At 47.3% G+C, this 17886-nt stretch overlaps 3 protein-coding genes, 1 long non-coding RNA gene and 1 other non-coding gene across 5 annotated transcripts; 2 read left to right on the top strand and 3 right to left on the bottom strand.

Moving 5' to 3' along the window:
• Nucleotides 1–639: 639 nt before the first annotated feature.
• Nucleotides 640–11865, bottom strand: LOC135813090 (probable phosphoglycerate kinase). The gene is made up of 10 exons (XM_065326309.1): nt 11667–11865; nt 11522–11572; nt 8823–8975; nt 7945–8012; nt 7340–7416; nt 5615–6088; nt 4830–4874; nt 2842–3019; nt 1778–1876; nt 640–971 (listed from the first exon to the last, which is right to left on the bottom strand). Exons 1-10 carry the CDS (start codon nt 11726–11728, stop codon nt 931–933), a joined length of 1248 nt encoding a protein of 415 aa, XP_065182381.1. The 5' UTR covers nt 11729–11865; the 3' UTR covers nt 640–930.
• Trnaw-cca (transfer RNA tryptophan (anticodon CCA)) lies at nt 1451–1522 on the bottom strand. Its single transcript has one exon. It is a non-coding gene; the product is annotated as a tRNA-Trp (tRNA).
• A 255-nt stretch (nt 11866–12120) lies between the features above and the next one.
• Nucleotides 12121–14584, top strand: LOC135813087 (V-type proton ATPase 16 kDa proteolipid subunit c). Its single transcript, XM_065326305.1, has 4 exons — nt 12121–12312; nt 12475–12633; nt 13055–13082; nt 13695–14584. The coding sequence occupies exons 1-4, from the start codon at nt 12243–12245 to the stop codon at nt 13903–13905; spliced, it is 468 nt and encodes a 155-aa protein (XP_065182377.1). The 5' UTR covers nt 12121–12242; the 3' UTR covers nt 13906–14584.
• Nucleotides 14585–14642: 58 nt separating this feature from the next.
• On the bottom strand, nt 14643–15128 carry LOC135810684 (ethylmalonyl-CoA/methylmalonyl-CoA epimerase-like). The gene has a single exon (XM_065324197.1). It carries the CDS (start codon nt 15126–15128, stop codon nt 14643–14645), a length of 486 nt encoding a protein of 161 aa, XP_065180269.1.
• A 372-nt stretch (nt 15129–15500) lies between these two features.
• LOC135813081 (uncharacterized) lies at nt 15501–17767 on the top strand. Its single transcript, XR_010552985.1, has 2 exons — nt 15501–15698; nt 17163–17767. It is a non-coding gene; the product is annotated as an uncharacterized LOC135813081 (long non-coding RNA).
• The last annotated feature ends 119 nt before the right edge of the window (nt 17768–17886 follow it).

Below are 17886 nucleotides of genomic sequence, written 5' to 3'. Positions count from 1 at the left end.
CTCTGGTTTTACACGTTTCAATTTCAAATAACATATCCAAATCCCCACATGGCGTTTTGACGATCTAAACACCGAGCTCATCAACCAGCTGTTAACAGGACCATCTCTGCTTGCACGGGGAGGGTGTACAGCGCGTCACTTTAGATACAGTCAACTTCGCTAACAACGACTGGGTATAACGACAATTCGCGAATAACAACAGAATTCCCATGCCCAGAGCAAAGTCCCATGTAACTGTAATACACATAATGAGACTTCGGGTACGGGTACAAGGACACTTCGTGAATAAGGACACTTTTCTGATGCCCCGCCGAGTCGTTATACGCAAAGTTGACTGTACACAGCCACATGACACGGTCATTGCTCCATGGTGAGTTGCATGTTCCCAAACTTCCCTGCGCCAACCACCATACGTCCATAGTCCATGGCAGCCACCATAGTCCATGGCAACCACCATAGTCCATGGCAGCCACCATAGTCCATGGCAACCACCATAGTCCATGGCAACCACCACAGTCCATGGCAACCACCACAGTCCATGGCAACCACCATAGTCCATGGCAACCACCATAGTCCATGGCAACCACCATAGTCCATGGCTCCCAGCCGCTTTTCCAAGCACAACAAGCAGCTGAAATGTTAGATGAGACATGAAGTTCTCAGCGAATAGCCAAATCAGTTGGGCTTAGTTTCGATACTGAAAACTAAAAACTACAGTTTTCTGTGACAAGGAGTAGAAAAAAAGCAATATCAACGGGCTCCCAGAATACAGCGGTTATCAATAAAACAGCGGTTAGAGAAATAGGAAACAACGCGCCGGGCATGTTTCAGCTACGTACAGGCTTTCCAAAGACGAGGTGTTAGGAAGTGATGCCCAATCTTGAAGTAGAGATGGCACCGTGAAGAACGTTGCTTCCATCAGGACTGGCTTCATGCAGATGACAATGCAGCTACGCCGGGAAGATTCTTGCCTGGAGAGAGAGAGAGAGAGAGAGAGAGAGAGAGAGAGAGAGAGAGAGAGAGAGAGAGAGAGAGAGAGAGAGAGAGATAGAGAGTGAGGAATGCGTTAGAAAATACAGTATAATGTAGTGACTACAGCTTCCTCTGATGCACTACGTAGGGGATTTAGTGGCTGTGCGCTCGGATGCGATGCCAGGACACGGCCATTATTCGCTCGTACACGTAGGTGTAGGTAATCACCCAAGCACCAGAAATCTGCCTCCGCGTTGTGATTGCAAAAGTCGTAGGCACATAAAATTTACGACTCACAAGACAATGTGGTATCACAAGACATTGCACCTCTGATCTGCATGGTGTCCATGCCCGGTTCAATAAAACCAAAAAAAGTACATGACACATGTTGTAGGTGAACTTCTTTGTTGTTCGCTCTTGAAGTCTTGTAGAAGCACATTTCGGAAAACATTCTAGTGGGAACGAAAAAAAGTTTGCATGACCCCGACGTGATTCGAACACGCAACCTTCTGATCTGGAGTCAGACGCGCTACCGTTGCGCCACGGAGTCAGCTGAAGTCTTCGGAGACGGAGAATGAATATCACTGATGGCTCTAGCTGGCCTCAAACTTTGTTTTCTTTTCAGCTTGTACACGAGAAAGCCAGGTCTGCACAACGCCAACTTCAGAAACAAATCTGGCTTTGATAGAAGACATAAGGAGCTGAAGTTCCATTGCACTTGTATATGCATAGCAAGGAACAGCATGCATAGCAAGGAACAGCACACACACAGTGTGTGTTTGTGTGAAGTGAATCAGTGGCTCACCTTCCAGCAATTCCAGGCTGGCACCACCACCAGTGCTGACGTGGCTGACCTTGTCCTCCGTGTTGTATTTCTTAGCACAGGTTGCTGTGTCACCACCGCCTGCACAGCAACACACAGACACACATACACACACACACACACACCATTGGACGCCCATCGCCGGAGGCGATGATAGCGATGCTACAGCAGAAGCCATAGCAACTTGTGCTGGGATTGCACCATTCAACAGCTTGCAAGGCTGAAGAATTGGCCGCCACTATTCAGCCTGGTCTACACAACACAGCTATGAAGTGGCTTTTTCTGGCCAGTGAATCCCTACTTTTTGGTCTTTTTACTTTTTTTCCCGCACACACATCACACCACATACTCCGGCATGCACTGGCTGTCGGTAACCACCCAGGAGAATGAAAGAAAAGTCAGGAAGAGTCTGAGAAAGAGAAGAAAGACGTGTGTGACCATAATCGTCGGGAATCGAACCCGCAACCTATCGATTGGAAATCGCTGCACATACCACTGCATGTATGCACCATACACACACACACACACACACACACACACGCACGCACGCACGCACGCACGCACACACACACACACACCACACACATACAAACACACACACACACACACACACACACATACATACAGACATACACACACACAAACAACCACAAAAGCATGACATTGCACACAGCACAGCGCACCGTTTTAACTCGACTATATGAACCTCAGTTATACAAACACCTGCGTTTTTCGAAGTTAAAGCACTCTGAGTGCGATGCTTTGAAACGGTTTAAAAATGCTGTGCTGTTCACCGGACCTCATTGTGATCGGTTCGGCCAGTCATTCTGAGCTCAGCTGATGAGACCTAACAAGGTCGAAACAGCTACAAGCTATCCTGAGAGTAAACACCAGGTTCGTAAGGACCTCAGTTATAATACAAGGCTCGCGGGCAACACAGACATCCGAAAGAGACACACAAGTCCTCACTGACACAAGCATGCGCATTGCTGCAGGTATACCCCACCAGTGTAACTACCAGTCTACGCACACAGGCACCAACTCACCGATGATTGTAGTTGCGCCGCTAGTTGTCACCTCGACAACCGCATCCATGATGCTCTTGGTACCGTTGGCGAAGTTGGGGTACTCAAAGACGCCGAGGGGACCATTCCAGACGATGGTCTTGGCGCGGCGCACCACGGAGCAGAACTGCTCCACGGAGCGAGGGCCAACGTCCAGACCCTGTGGACAATACACAGAGATCAAGTGCAGAAAAAGTGAGTAAAGCAGAAGTATTCCAGTAGGCTGCTTTTAAAATAGCACACAAAACTCAGCGGAAATAGGCGCCACGTCAGTCATGCACGTCACTAACGAAAACCATAAGAAAAAAGGACCAAGGAACTACAAGTTACGCTATAATGTCCACTAACACCACCATGCAGTTAGTAACTGGTGGTGTTAATGGACATTATAGCGCAACTTGGTTCCTTGGTCCTTTTTTCTATAGATTAATCCGTGGCTCTCCATCCGAGTCCAAAATCATTAACCCTTTGTGGACGGACTGTACGAGTTTCGATCTAATAAGATCGAAACTTGAAACGCGAATTTTTCTGGGCGCACCGCATGTTTTCGGCGATATTTTTACACAAATCGAAAGACGAAATCCATATCTTTCCAATGGTGCTAAATTCGCCGGGGGTCCCTAGTCAAAATGTTGACCAAATCGGCCGCGCAAAAAATTGAGAGCTTGCGCGAGCATGCAGAACTAAAATTGCAGTACGAGTACTGTCATGGCACGACGATGCGGACGATGCCATCGGCATGATTCTGAACTGGAACTCTGACGAGGACAGTTCTGGCGACCCACTTGACGAGTCTGATGACGACGAGTTCGAAGTGGACAGTGATAGTGATGATGATATCCCAGAAATTCAAGAAAACAATTTATCTGATGGATTTGCTGATACTGCTAGTAGCGAGAGCGGCGGCGAGGATGATGTTGGACAGCTTATCCTATCTACTTTCCGAAAATGTATGGTGTTGTATTGGCTAATGTACACCGATTTCGAGTTATTACTGATTTTCGCATGTCGCTTCTTTCCTGTACAAATTTGGCAGTCCATAAAGGGTTAAAGGGGAAGTTAAGGCAAAAATTAAAATTTCACCAGTTGTAGTCTTCGGGGTGCTGAGTCGAATGGTCGTGGTCCGAGGAAGCTGAGACGCTCCCTTCCTACTTGAATCCCAATCGAACTCGCGCACTTCCACCGAAACTGGGTGACTGCGCCCTACTAGATGGGGATTTGTATGCAAAATGTCACTAAAAGCGCCATTTCGTTCTTATAAAAGCACAGATGACCGCGATTGGCCCATATGTTGTAGTCTTTTGGACGCTGAGTCGACTGGTTTTGGTCCGAAAAGGCTGCGATGCAGCGTTCCTCCTTTATTCCCAATCGAACATGGTCGAACAAGTGGTCACGTGCTGCTGCGTACACCAGTCACCTGGTCACCGTGCCCGCAGGGTACAACTTACTAGCCTGTTTGACCTTTTTTGGGTGCAGTCCTGTCACTCGAGTTGAACTCGAGTTGAACCTTGGTGTGAAAGTTGTCGCCTGCTGGCGTGGTGACCAGGTGATTTGGGCACCCAGGAGCACGTGACCGCTTCTTCAACCATGTTCGATTGGGAATAAAGGAGGAACGCTGCATCGCAGCCTTTTCGGACCAAAACCAGTCGACTCAGCGTCCAAAAGACTACAACATAATGGGCCAATCGCAGTCATCCGTGCTTTTATAAGAACGAAATGGCGCTTTTAGTGACATTTTGCATACAAATCCCCATCTAGTAGGGCGCAGTCACCCAGTTTCGGTGGAAGTGCGCGAGTTCGATTGGGATTCAAGTAGGAAGGGAGCGTCTCAGCTTTCTCGGACCAAGACCATTCGACTCAGCACCCCAAAGACTACAACTGGTGAAATTTTAATTTTTGCCTTAACTTCCCTTTTAAGAATTTGCTATAGAGTAAAATCACAGTCACACTGCTGCCTGCATTGCACATACCATCCATCCTGCAGGGATGCCCGACTCGACTGTAGCACTTCCGACCTAACACGAACACACGCACGCACACGTACACGTACACACACACACACACACATGCAGGCACACGCACACACCACACACACACACACACACACACACACACACACACACACACACACACACACACACACACACAAACACACATATGCAGGCACACACACACACACGGACATAGGCATGCACAATACAGAAGCAGGGATGGTGTCAAGAGAGGACAAAGAGCAGAGGAGAAGTAATGACATAACAACGTGCAGGCAAATCCACACATCATGACTGCGTTCAGTGACACCAACGCCGTGCGACCACCTCATGATACCGAGAAAATGGTCTGCATTAGAAATACAGCATCAGCATCCACAATGAAGAACTTCCACATGACAGCCCTAAACGACTGAAAATGTGAGCATTGACTTTGCAGCATCAATGCTGGAAAACCACACCTGCGCAGGTACCAAAGATGCTTTTCTGATGCAAGGCTGCGTAGGCTCTTCTGTTCAATGACAAATACCGCTTTGCGCCTTGGAGCAGTGAGCACATTTCCAAGCTGCCCCGACTGTCCCTTATTGGGCTCTACGGTTCACGATGAGGAGTACTCGTCTACTAATCGAGTACTGTACCAAGAATACAAGATGCGCACCAGATAGAACGTGATGACAGTGATACACTTGCACACAATGACACGGGTACAAGTCAAGTGTTCACACACGATCAGCACATATTGCACGCAGCTACCGGCCACTCACCTCCGCGTCCGTTGAAAACTTGTCAGCCGTGACAAAGTCGCTGGGGAAGTGGATCTTGACGTTGTTGCGGTTGGCCTTCTCCATGATGCGGCTGACCACCTCGGCACCCTGCTCGTCGAACAGCGAGCCGCCGATTTCCATGCCGTTGAGCGTCTTGGTGAACGTATACGCCATGCCACCGCCGATGATCAGCTCGTTGACCTTGTCAAGGAGATTCTCGATCAGCAGGATCTTATCCGAGACCTTGGCGCCGCCGAGAATGGCCAGGAACGGGCGCTCGGGGGACTCCAGCGCCTTGGCGAAGTAGGACAGCTCTTTCTTGAGCAGGAAGCCGGCGGCACGCTGGGCGTGAGCCACACCGACCATGGAGCTGTGTGCGCGGTGAGCCGTGCCAAACGCGTCGTTGATGTAGACGTCGCCGAGCGCAGAGAGGGATTGGCGGAACTGCGCCACCGCCTCCTGGCTGGCCGTGACCTGAACACACGGCACAGCACAAACACAAGCAAACACAGACACACGCCCGCATACACACACACACGCACGCACGCACACACACACACAGCACACACAGCACACACAGCACACACACGCGCGTGCACGCACACACAAGTAACGTAGGCGTCAGTGCTGCACCACAAACTCACCAGTCACAGCAACATCAGGGCAAAACCTTTTAACCAAAAACAACAATAAGTTGAGAGGTCCCAGGATGCACCAGCCTGCGTCCGTGAAGTGCTTCGAAGGTACATGTACATGTAGATGTAGTAATCACCACAAAACCGAATGAATGATGGCTACACAGCAAGCAGAGGCATGTAGTGAACAGTGCTTCAAAGCAAGAGTACCGTATTTTCCGGAGTGAGTACAAGCCGCACTTTAACATCAGCAATTCACCCCCAAAAAGTACAGTAGACTTGTACGCCCAAGAACGTGTCGCCCAAGAACGTCCAGGCTGGAAATCTAAGAACGCCCCAGCCTGGACTTAAGAACGAACTCCAAGATTTTTAAGAACGCGAGAGAGAGAGAGAGAGAGAGAGAGAGAGAGAGAGAGAGAGACGTGATATTTGAGCGCCGGTTTGTTTTGCAAGCGGATTGCACCTTCATGATCCTGTCCGAGTACACGAAAAACAAGTCCGCAACCACAAACTCTTGTCGGGTCCTCGCGAAAACATCACCCAGTGCAGCGCTACATACTACACGTGCATGTAAAGTGTACAACTGGTACATGTAGCGCAAAGTGCATTGTACATGAGCATCACGGGTCATGTTGGACGCGTAAGAACGCGAAATAAGAACGTAGCCTGGGGCGCTGAAAAATAAGAACTTTGCTAGGCTGGCCCTCTGACACCGCGTTCTTGGGCGTACAAGTCTACTGTACTTTTAAAAGTGCTTTTACTATGGCGATCAAATCAACGATGATAAGCAGGGTAGATGTCCGGATTTCGTGACAAAAGTCTGGGTAAGGCATATACTGCAGTGCGGCTTATACTCCGGAAAGTACGGCAAATGAAACCCAGAGAGCGCAGCTCGAATGAGTTGCTGCCACGACACACAGCACATGCCGTGAACAGTGCTTCAACAGCTTCGTAGGCATGAACGATGTGTACGGCTTGCCATGATCACACAGGATGTCCAGATCGTAGAGCATAATTATGCCGAGTGACCTGGAAATGATGCCCGCACCTAGAACCCGACAGATTCAAAGCTTTCACGTAGCAGCCGTACCTTGTTTCCACCGTCATCCTTTCCTTTGCCCTCCTCCTCGACGTGGAAGCGAAGGTTCTCCAGAAGAATGACGCTGCCTAAGAGGCACACACACACACACACACACACACACACACACACACACACACACACACACACACACACACACACACACACACACACACACACACACACACACACACACACACACACACACACACACACACAGAAGAGGCCATTATGAATACACACAATTAATTATGACAACGAAAGCGGCAACACCTGCCGGAATAGTACTCAGTGAGCAAAGCACAGAGCTGTGACACGAGGGTAAAAATAGTCTCCAACAGTCCATTCTTCCATGAAGAAAGACAGGGCTTCTCAATCTCCATGGGTGAAATTCTAAAATTTTCAAAGAGCTGGAATGAAGTCATACATACAAGTGTTTGCAGAACCACTTTTCCTGTAGCTATTTCTGGACTGAAATCGGATTCTTTGATGATATATGGTGATGACTCCGGAAATAATACTTTCATTGCTGCTTTTTAAAACACCTATATGCTTCCATGAATACTTGACATGGGTGTGTAGACGTGCCGAGGAATACGAATGGGGCTGCATCTCACCTTCTGCTGGAGCTGCACATGCTGCTTCCACCTCGGTGCCAACGCAGTCGTTCAGGAACTGCACCGGCCTAAGAAAGCACACAGCACCACACAACACCGGATCAGTACACCGAGACAGACAGACATATATGTCACACTGAGTGAATGATACGCATCAACTAAAGCGGATCAAGGCTGACTCTACAGCAGACTCGAGAAGCAGTGCAAGCCACTCGTTCAGGCATTAGTAATCAACACACACCTTACCGGACACACACAGTCTTCGAGATGACAATACAGGCAGGTAAGACATCGGGCGACTGACTACTACCACATCTCGATATGTAGTGCATTTGCTCTCAAGTGCATACACCAGTAGACATTTCAGTGATGTAACTCAACATGTCAGAATCACCCCTGTGCACACATCTCACTAGTTGACATGCCTGTTGCCACGTATTTGTGGATGTCCATTGTTGGTCCAGTGACCACCACTCTCAGTAATTGGGCAGAAATCTGCCAAACAGATGCCGCTGGATAAAAGAGGTTAGGCTGTATAATAATTACGTAAGGGGCCATCCGGCATTATCGATAATTTTCACGAAACGAAAAAGTTCAGTTTTGACCCTCCCCCCCCCCCCCCCCCCCACCCACCTACCCCCTGAACGAAAAATATATGGACTTGACAGCTAGAATGGATTGATGTTTCAGCTACATGTATCAACATTTTTCGCAACGAAACTCTCCACGACCCACCCACAAGAGAAACTTTTTTTTGTGTTGGCTATCACCCACATCTTCCCGTTTTGGCTGCCATTGGAAGCCATATAGGATGTTGAACAAATAAATAAATAAAAGATTGAAAATTATGGACGGCCCCTTATCCATTGCAAACGAACCTATCAAGCAGACTCTTGAGCTCATCGGCCACGGGCCGCAGGGAATACTTGTCGTTGGGGCGTCCATCAGGGCGGCCCAGATGACTCATGAGCACAACGCTCTGCGCTCCTTGGTCGAGTGCATACCGGATACTTGGGACGGCAGCTGCAATTCTAAGCACAGCGCGTGAAGATTCAAAACAGAGAAAAGGACACCAGCGATGAGCGCAAAGGTAGGGCTTAGTGATAGACTGCGATGGTAGTATGTGTGTGTGGATGTGTGCGTGTGTGTGTGGTCGATCAAGTTTTGCCTACCCCCCCCCCCCCCCCCCTCCAGCACACATGGGATTCATATTATAGAGTTGTGTTCATTACTGTTGAGGCTTCCGATGGAAAATAAAAGTACACTTCTTAACCGAACACATCCGTTTCCACAAAAATATCCGGATAGGTGAGGAAACCGGACAATCGAACACACATACTCTATGTATGCATGGCATATGCTGTAAATCGGTATCCGGCGATTTTCTTCCGGATGGCGAGGGATCCGGATAAAAGAGGACCAGATAAGCGAGGTCTGACTGTACTACGGCCCTCGAGCCCAGGAAAACAGAAGGCTCAAATATTCAGGGCACAGCTTGGCAACACAATTAATTATTATTTGATTGACGGGTGACTAGCTGTCACATTTACATGCTCTGAAGCTGATGAATGGATGGGACACACAGCAAAAGAACATGAGCTGGCTCTGCATCAATGGCCAGTCACTTAAAAACCACTTGACTACTAGTGCTACAACCCTGCACCGAGGCCCCCTGGTTCACTGTGACTCTCTGGGAGCACTTCCGGTCAGTTAGGCTATCGCTAGTGACGTAGTAGTGTGAAGCAGTATACGTACATGTACAGCGTACATGTACTAGTATCCTCCCCCCCCCCCCCCCCCCGCTCAGTGGCCAATGCACATGGACACAGAAACCGGGTATTGCAGTCGTGGTGACATTATGTTCAAGTAAGGACACATACAGCATATACAGAACCTACACAACACCCTATGCGTTTTCAGGTTCTTGTTCTGTCGTGAACGACCCTGAAGATGGGTAGTTTATTACACAACATGTGAATGTGGACATAACTAATGTTACTTTTAAAGGCTTCTTGTCAAGACTCAAGGTAAAGCAAAGTGACAGGAGTCCATATTGGGTACCAGGTCATGCACCGTACAGTCTATACATGGGTACAAACACCCAATGGGACTCAATTCAGATTCTCAACTTAACACATATGAGTACAGCCACAAAACAGTCAGCCTTGCGGGAAAAACGACCCTCGATTGAGTACGCGAAAAGTGCTGTATGATTGTTAGCCGCCAGTGGTTGTGTGTCCATGCGGTTGAAACTTGAAATTAGCAGTCAATCATAACTAGGTCAGAACTTCGGAAGATAGTGCTCTTTATGTAATAATAATATCCACAAGTTGTTACACCCAAGGGTATTAAAACTTATTATTCGCGACGTCGGCTGTAAACACGAAAACTTGAAATTACAGTTTTTTAAACGCTCGAGTTAGGAATGCAAACAGCAACTATCGTACCCTACGGAGACCGCACTTGCTGTCAAATTCTAAATACTCCACGGTGGCTCTATTAGAACTAGATTCAAAAAGCACCAGGCCAGTGAGGGTATATGGGGGTGGTGGTTGGATTTCAAATGTCCTATTCCAATGTGTGATAGAGACTGTGTGGGACCGTTCAAACTTATAACGTGGGTCCCTAATATCCTTGCACGCACGACGGGGAGCCCTATCCATTACGTCATTAGCTTCTTGCTGGAAGTGAACTGATCTCTACATGTACTGTGCCTGTACACCAAGGAGGAAGTGAACTGAGGAGATGTTGGCATGGATGTTACACAATGTACAGCAGGGGCATAGGAGGGGTTTTGGAAGTGGTGCGACCAAAGGTGGGCGCGGCCGAAGGCCGTTTTGGAGGGGGGTCCGGGGGACCTCCCCCGGGAAAATTTTGTAAAATAGACACAAAATCCTGCGTTCTGGGAACTTCTGGCACACTTCTGGCACAGTTTATAAGTCATAGAATTATTTCACGGGCAGAAGAGACGTGCATGGACATGCACAGATGCATGGCAGATCTACGAGTACGAGTCTAGAAAAAGGTCAAAGTCTGATGGCGGTGATGCGCATATGCATCGATGGATCCTGATTTTTTTATTACGGTTTTGCACGTTCCGGACGGACCACACTTTTCGAAAAGTGGTACGGCCATGGTCGTACCAGTCGTAGCGGGTGCTACGCCCCTGTACAGGCATTCGCTGCAGCTGTTCGTGAAGTATATCAAGTAAAGCAATAGCTGGACATACTTACAATACAGTGAAATTTCAGTATTACGCACACTGGATATAACATACGTTTCTCTTTGAATCGGATATAACGTACTGTTCGAAGACACTGCATATCCCTTCCCGAGCCCATGGTCCAGTCATTTGACCTCGGATATAGAGTATATACCACATGCTGAATTGTGAATTTTCACTACAATGGACTGTCAGGCTATATTAGACCGAGCAACTATTGCACGGTAAATCGTGTCCCATCGCTACATGGTAAATTAATAGCTATACATGTACATACCAGCAAAATAATACAGATCAGTCAAATTTGCAAAGCAGTAAAATCGAAATCGACTATCAAAGTTGCAATCGTCTGACCTTTGGTTGTTGGTGATGTCCTTTCCTTTCAGAGGTACGTTGAAATCTACCCTGCAATACAGCCAAGCAGGTTTGAGGAAAAGTAGACACGCCCGATCGAAATTTGAACTCGGAGCTCAAAATCTCAAATGCACATGCAATCTACCTCATCAACACGCGCTTTCCCTTGAGGGCGACCTGATCAATGCTTAGTTTGTTCAAAGCCATCTCGTCGGACGAACAAATGAGTACTTCTGGGGAGATCAATCTGTCAAATAAAATTTAATAGTGACCGTCAGCTCCACTGTCGATTCGTCACACAACCAGACAAATCGAGATGAGTCGAGTTGGGGTCAATTGCAATAATAATTATTGCATTGAATCAAGAGTTCATAACTCTTGAATGCAGTTTGAACCCGTTTTCTACACCTACATGTATAATCCTGTACGCACGTGATCTATGACGTTTTTCTTTGTAAAAAATTGTCATGATCATGGGCTATGACGTAACTTTGTGGCCCATCCATCAACGTGAAAGAAAGCAGTGCACTGTCCTCGTGATCTCTCTGACTGAATCAGTGAATGCACGCAGCCACTTGTAGCTCTTAAGATCTTTGCAACGCTCGACGGAACATTTCTGTTGTCAGGATAAGGTTGTTGATCAGTTCACTTCCTCGGCAATTCTCAAAGAGGTTCTCATCTGCTCAGTTTAGTGTTTTTGAGGTAGAATACAACAGCAATCATGGCTGAGACACCTTCATATGCAGGATTCTTTGGCGTTATGGGCGCAACATCCGCCATGGTGTTCAGTGGTAAGTGTTCTGGGGCGATTGTTGTTGTCGTTTTGACGTGTGGTGGTGCGTGCGTGCGTGCGTGGGGAGCTGTTGAGGTGATCAACAATGAAGGAGGGTGATGGCGTCAACTCACTGTTCGCGATTCTTTGGATTGCTTCGAATTTGTTTGTTTGCACACAGCCTTGGGAGCTGCTTATGGCACAGCCAAGAGTGGCACGGGTATCGCCGCCATGAGTGTGATGAGACCTGAGCTGATCATGAAGTCGATTATTCCAGTTGTCATGGCTGGTATCATTGCAATTTATGGCCTTGTGGTGGCTGTACTTATTGGAAACGGACGTAAGTGTTGATCGTGATCCTGAACATGAGTAGTACACAAAATGCATGCGAAAGGCAACTCAGTTATGAAACAGTCCGTTGTATACAAACGGTTCACTACCATGATTGCAATGACGTAGTGCATGTAATGCCAGTTATTTGAGGGAAGTGACTAGTTTCATCCTTGAAATTCGAACCAGATGTGGTATGCATACCACGGGTTATCGGGACGCTTAATACCACTATAAATGATTGTACACTATTGGCTTTAGGGTTTTGATTAGCATATAAGGATATAATCATGGTCTACTGATGCTGAAAACTGGTTCTAACTAATTGACCTCTCCTTTTGCACTGGTGCACCTGTGTTTTAGCATGCTTCTGAACATTGTGGGTTCTGATTTTCTTCACTGTCTATGTGTTCTTGGTTTACCCATTGCAGTGAGTGCCACCGACTACAGTCTGTTCAAGTAAGCTGCTAGCTCTCTTTCCATTTCCACATTGAGCCTTTATCTTCTTGGGAGAATCATGTTACCGTACTGCCTTGTATAAAAGTCTGTCTCGAATAGAGGCCTGTTTTGGGTGCAAGCCTATTTTCAATATGGAACATCGTCACATACGTCTGGTTTCAGTGTTGATATGCATAGGAACTGCGCGTTTTACTACAAGCCTCATTTGAACAGAAACTCGGAATTGACATCGGCTTCTACAGGATTATGCCTGGCTTTTATACTTGACGTTATGGTATCTAGACTTCTGGGGGCTGTTACGAAAAGGCTTGCAGGTTGCTATGGCTTCTCTCGACTTCGTGTCGGCTCTTATTCTCTCTTAGACATTCTTTATGGGTGACTATTCATCTCCCTCGCAAGAAATTAACCTTTTGCAGGCTCTAATTCAAGCGAGACATACCTGCATTTCCAATTACCTATTATCTCAGCCAATGGGGCGACAGCTTGTTGTTCAGTACTCCCGCAGCATTCCACTGTCTCCGTAAACGACGTATTGTTGACTGGATCTTCATATGGCGGTGCCCTCTTGCTGATCAATGTGTGGCTTTCTCGTTTACTTGTTGCATTCTACAGGAGCTTCACGGATTTGGGAGCTGGCCTCAGCGTCGGTCTCAGTGGACTTGCAGCTGGATTTGCTATTGGAATCGTTGGCGACTCTGGCGTGCGTGGCACTGCACAGCAGCCCAGACTCTTCGTCGGTATGATCCTCATTCTCATTTTCGCCGAAGTCTTGGGTCTGTACGGTCTCATTGTCGCTCTGATCTTGTCCACCAAGGGCAAGTAAGCCTGCTATTTGATACGTTCTTCTCATTTTCTAATTCTGTTATCTCTGTTTCATCTCCTTTCTCTCTTGCTGATTTTCCGCTGATCTGTTTCTCTCTGTCTATCTCTGCTCTTGATCTTTGAGTCTTCTTCTCATTCTGACTGAAGTGCTTTTGTCACACAAACGTAGTGCTTCTCCTATCCGTGCTTGCGCAGATAGTGGTTCCGCATTGTTTTCCCTTTAGAGAGAGCTTGTGTGTGCACGTCTCTCCCTCTGCCTGTGAGCGTGCACACGCCGCATAGTCTCTGGCCGTACGTACGCAAACAATCTCCACGCACGCTCTGACTTGACAGTTTGCGTGAGCGCTATTATCCATTGCTTGGCTGATGTAATCAGTAATCACTTAGATGCCGCTACCCTATTCTCCTTTTCCCGGCCTTGTGTTCCACTTCTCGTCTATATTTCCGCAGCAAATTGTCTCTTCTCTATGCTGGTGTAGTGTGTGTGTGTGTGTGTTTTAATACCGGTTGCATAGCTTTCTCTCAATCTGTGCTCACTGCCTATGCTATTAGAATACTTTTCAGACCTGCTTTGTATTCAGAAGGTAATGTTTATTTCTGTAATAATCATGGTGCGTTTATAATTTAGCACTTGCAGTCAATATTTTTATCAATAAAAAGTTGAAAAATAACTAAAACTAGCCACCGCTGCAATGTCTCCTATCTGTTGAAATACGAGTGCTGGGATTGTGGTGGCAACTATGCCTGCTCAAGTTCAACTAACACACCATCACAGTCTTTCGGATGGAGAAACATGACTGGCTTGCCGTGGGCACCGATCTTCGGCTCGGCGCCCAGGGTTCGGACGTTGGCAGCACGCACGCTTTCGACTGCCGCCTGAATATCGTCCACTTCCATGCAAATATGATGCATTCCACCGTCTGGTTTGTTCTTGAGGAATCCAGCAATAGGACTCTTCTCGCCCAGAGGATACAGCAGTTCAATTTTCGTGTTATCCAACTCCACAAATACTGTGGTCACACCGTGCTCTGGTAGAGGTACAGCATCGCTCACATTAGCACCAAGAACATCTCTGTAGAAAGCCGTTGCCTTTTGCAAGTCAGGTACAGCAACAGCAACGTGGTTCAGTCGTCCAAGCCTCCAGGGCGCTGCCTTATCACTGGCGAATCGGGTTGTTGGTACAGCAATTCTCAGCAAGCGATTGCTCGCCAGCCGAAAAGCCATGCTTCTGTCGCCCTGGATCTACTATTACGAATAGCAACTAATGTCTGTTGGTTACAGAGAAGGAGATAAATCCTTCGTGTGCACCAATTCCCAACAGCAACTTCGCCACTACTACCCAAAGAATAAAAATCCTTCAAGCTCCGACAAGATCATGAGCAGTGATGAGAGGACAGCCAAAGATTGGGATCATCCCCGAAATGTGATAATAAGTGTCATGTAGTTGTGTACAGTAGTTTGAAAAACAACCTTGTTTCTTTGAGGTTTGGCATGGCATCATAAATAGACAGGAAATGACGTACTTTTCACGATTATGAATTAAAAAATTATTTGAAAAGACTCGAATAAAAAAAATACGAGTGCATGCATGAAATATGGCCAAGTCCAAATCATTTTCCCCGTTTTCATTGTCGTATGCGTGGTGCCTTTCCTCTTCCTTGTTTGTGATATGAATGAAGCGTCGCTGGGAGCCTGACACTTCTCCTGATCTAGGCACTTCCAAAGCCAAAGGCCTGAAGCGACTGTGCACCTGCAAGTCGTCGCCACGTCCAACACAAGATGGCCGAAACAACTGTAAGCATTTGCCCAACATTTCACCCTGGACCGAATCTGTGATCCGGGATGATGAACTGAAAGGAATACCTCTGAGTTCCTTGTGTAAAAAGCGGAAGCATTATGTAGCGGATGATGATGATGGTGTTGCCTCTTCGAAGAGAGAGAAAGCAGCGGAACGAGAATGTGCCGGGAACGAGAATGTAAGCCCTGTAAGTACACGTGCATGCACCCGTGACCTATCAGCGAAATGAAGACCAATAGTACTGTAAAGCTAGGATAATCAGTCTGTACTGTGTACTTCTACAGTGAAACTTCAGTATAGACTATCAAATACCCTGTACATATTAAACACACATTAAAGACTCTGCATATCCTTTCCAGTCTTTTCACCTGGATAGCGATGTTCTGCTCCACGCTATGGAAACGCGATGCGAAGAATCCCGGCAACACGTCTCATTCCCGTAACGTATAAGAAACCTGTTGTGCTCTACGTTCAAGTAAAGAAGTCACATGGAATGTGTTCTGAGAATTTCCCGCTCCAAGTGTGGCAATTTTTTTGGTAATTTGAACGATGCTCACCAGATCTGCACGCATTTTCTTTGCGTGTGCGCAACATAGAGAACCTCATCTCCCCGCATCCATCTGGCCCCGAAACCAGTCACCTGGTCTCTACCTGATTTCCCTACATTTCGCGTAGAGCAGAACATCACTAATATAAAAGTACCTCCCTTGGTGGTATGTTATACTGAAGTTTCACTGTAACTGTAATCGCTTTAGCATAATTATTGTTCTATATTAGCAATGCTTGGGGGTGAGAGGGTGTGTGTGTGGGGGGGGGGGGGGGGGGCAGTGGAGGCAAGTGAAGCACTGTGTCAGTAATTATAATAGTGGCCACACAGTCCTAGGCAACATAGACATGGAGCTAGCTGTGCAGTGAAAGTACCTCCGCTTCGTTATTCATGGGGTCAGACCACCTGCTGCCTCTGTACAACACGGTACTACAGTAAGGCAAGGAAGTCATTTCAAAAATATGTTTTACTGGATGCCTTGACAGTTTCGATGTTGAGCGTTCCTGATTCACGCGAGGCCATGTTTGCATACCTGAGATTGGGACCATCGGGACGGGACCTAGGTATGAAATTATGTACAAATGTACCTGTGAGGCATGGAACAATTTCCTTTTTGGGTGCCTATTACCGCCCTCGATAACGGGACAGTCCCGGCCAAATCAGGAAGGCTGGCAGGTATGTATTTGGTGCGCCTTTCCTTTTGATATGTTCCCAAACTGCTTGGCTTCTGCTTTCAAGGTAGGTCTGTGAGTTTGCCCCTGCAAGGAATGAGGAACGTCAGTGTCTGGGGGTTTTCTGTTAGCGCAGAAACTCTCATTATCTCGTCATGTGTGCGCATGTATCTATATGCCTGACTCTCTTGTTCTTTATCTCCATTTTGGATCTTGTTCCCACACATATTGATTATTATCAGGTAAGAAGCAACAAGGCGACCCCGTCGCTAGTGCCATCGTCTTCTGCTGCACCTGCTCAAGACAAGAGTGCTGGTACAACTGATGTAAGCACATCCATGTCATCATCTTCACCGTCGCCGCCGCCGGCTTTCAACGCTTTCAACTTCTGGCGTACTGCGCTGCCCGTAGTGCCCGCGGCATGTGAGGTGTCGAACACGAGCATGGACCAATCCTAGGTTTGAGTCAACTCCCATGTGTGAAAATTGAAATGCTATGTACATGATTGTATAGCACCTGTTAAAGCAATCAGTCTCATACTATTGTAACACTTTCCTCAGGCCTTGCGAACACTGTATTTGCTGTGTTCAGCCATGCAAGTCCAAGCAGGAGGTATGACTTGCCATGCGTACTCCAAGTTAAGTGCTCACTAAAAAATAGGGTTTGATTTTTCGAGTTTTCGTACCTCTTTCCATATTTCTTTTTTTGTTCTAGCCAAATCACACAGTTGTATTCCTTTCCTTTTTGGACATTGAACGGTAGATCACAAGTAGTTCCTAGATAAAATGGTTGCCTTCTGTGAAGAGCACTGTTTGTTCTCTTTGCTGCAAAATGGGCGAAAGTCTCACAGTATTGATTGGCATTGCAGGCGCGTAGCACCGCCGTTGGAGGTGGTCTGGGGGGGGGGGGGGGGGGGGGGGGATGTTTTACTGTTCCTTGCCGGGCACCCTTCTGACCCCCTTGAGT

Source organism: Sycon ciliatum, chromosome 1, assembly GCF_964019385.1.
Source record: "Sycon ciliatum chromosome 1, ocSycCili1.1, whole genome shotgun sequence".
Taxonomy (NCBI): Eukaryota; Metazoa; Porifera; class Calcarea; order Leucosolenida; family Sycettidae; genus Sycon; species Sycon ciliatum.
The sequence above is the reverse complement of the archived record's forward strand: the minus strand, read 5'-3'. Positions and strand labels throughout refer to the sequence as shown.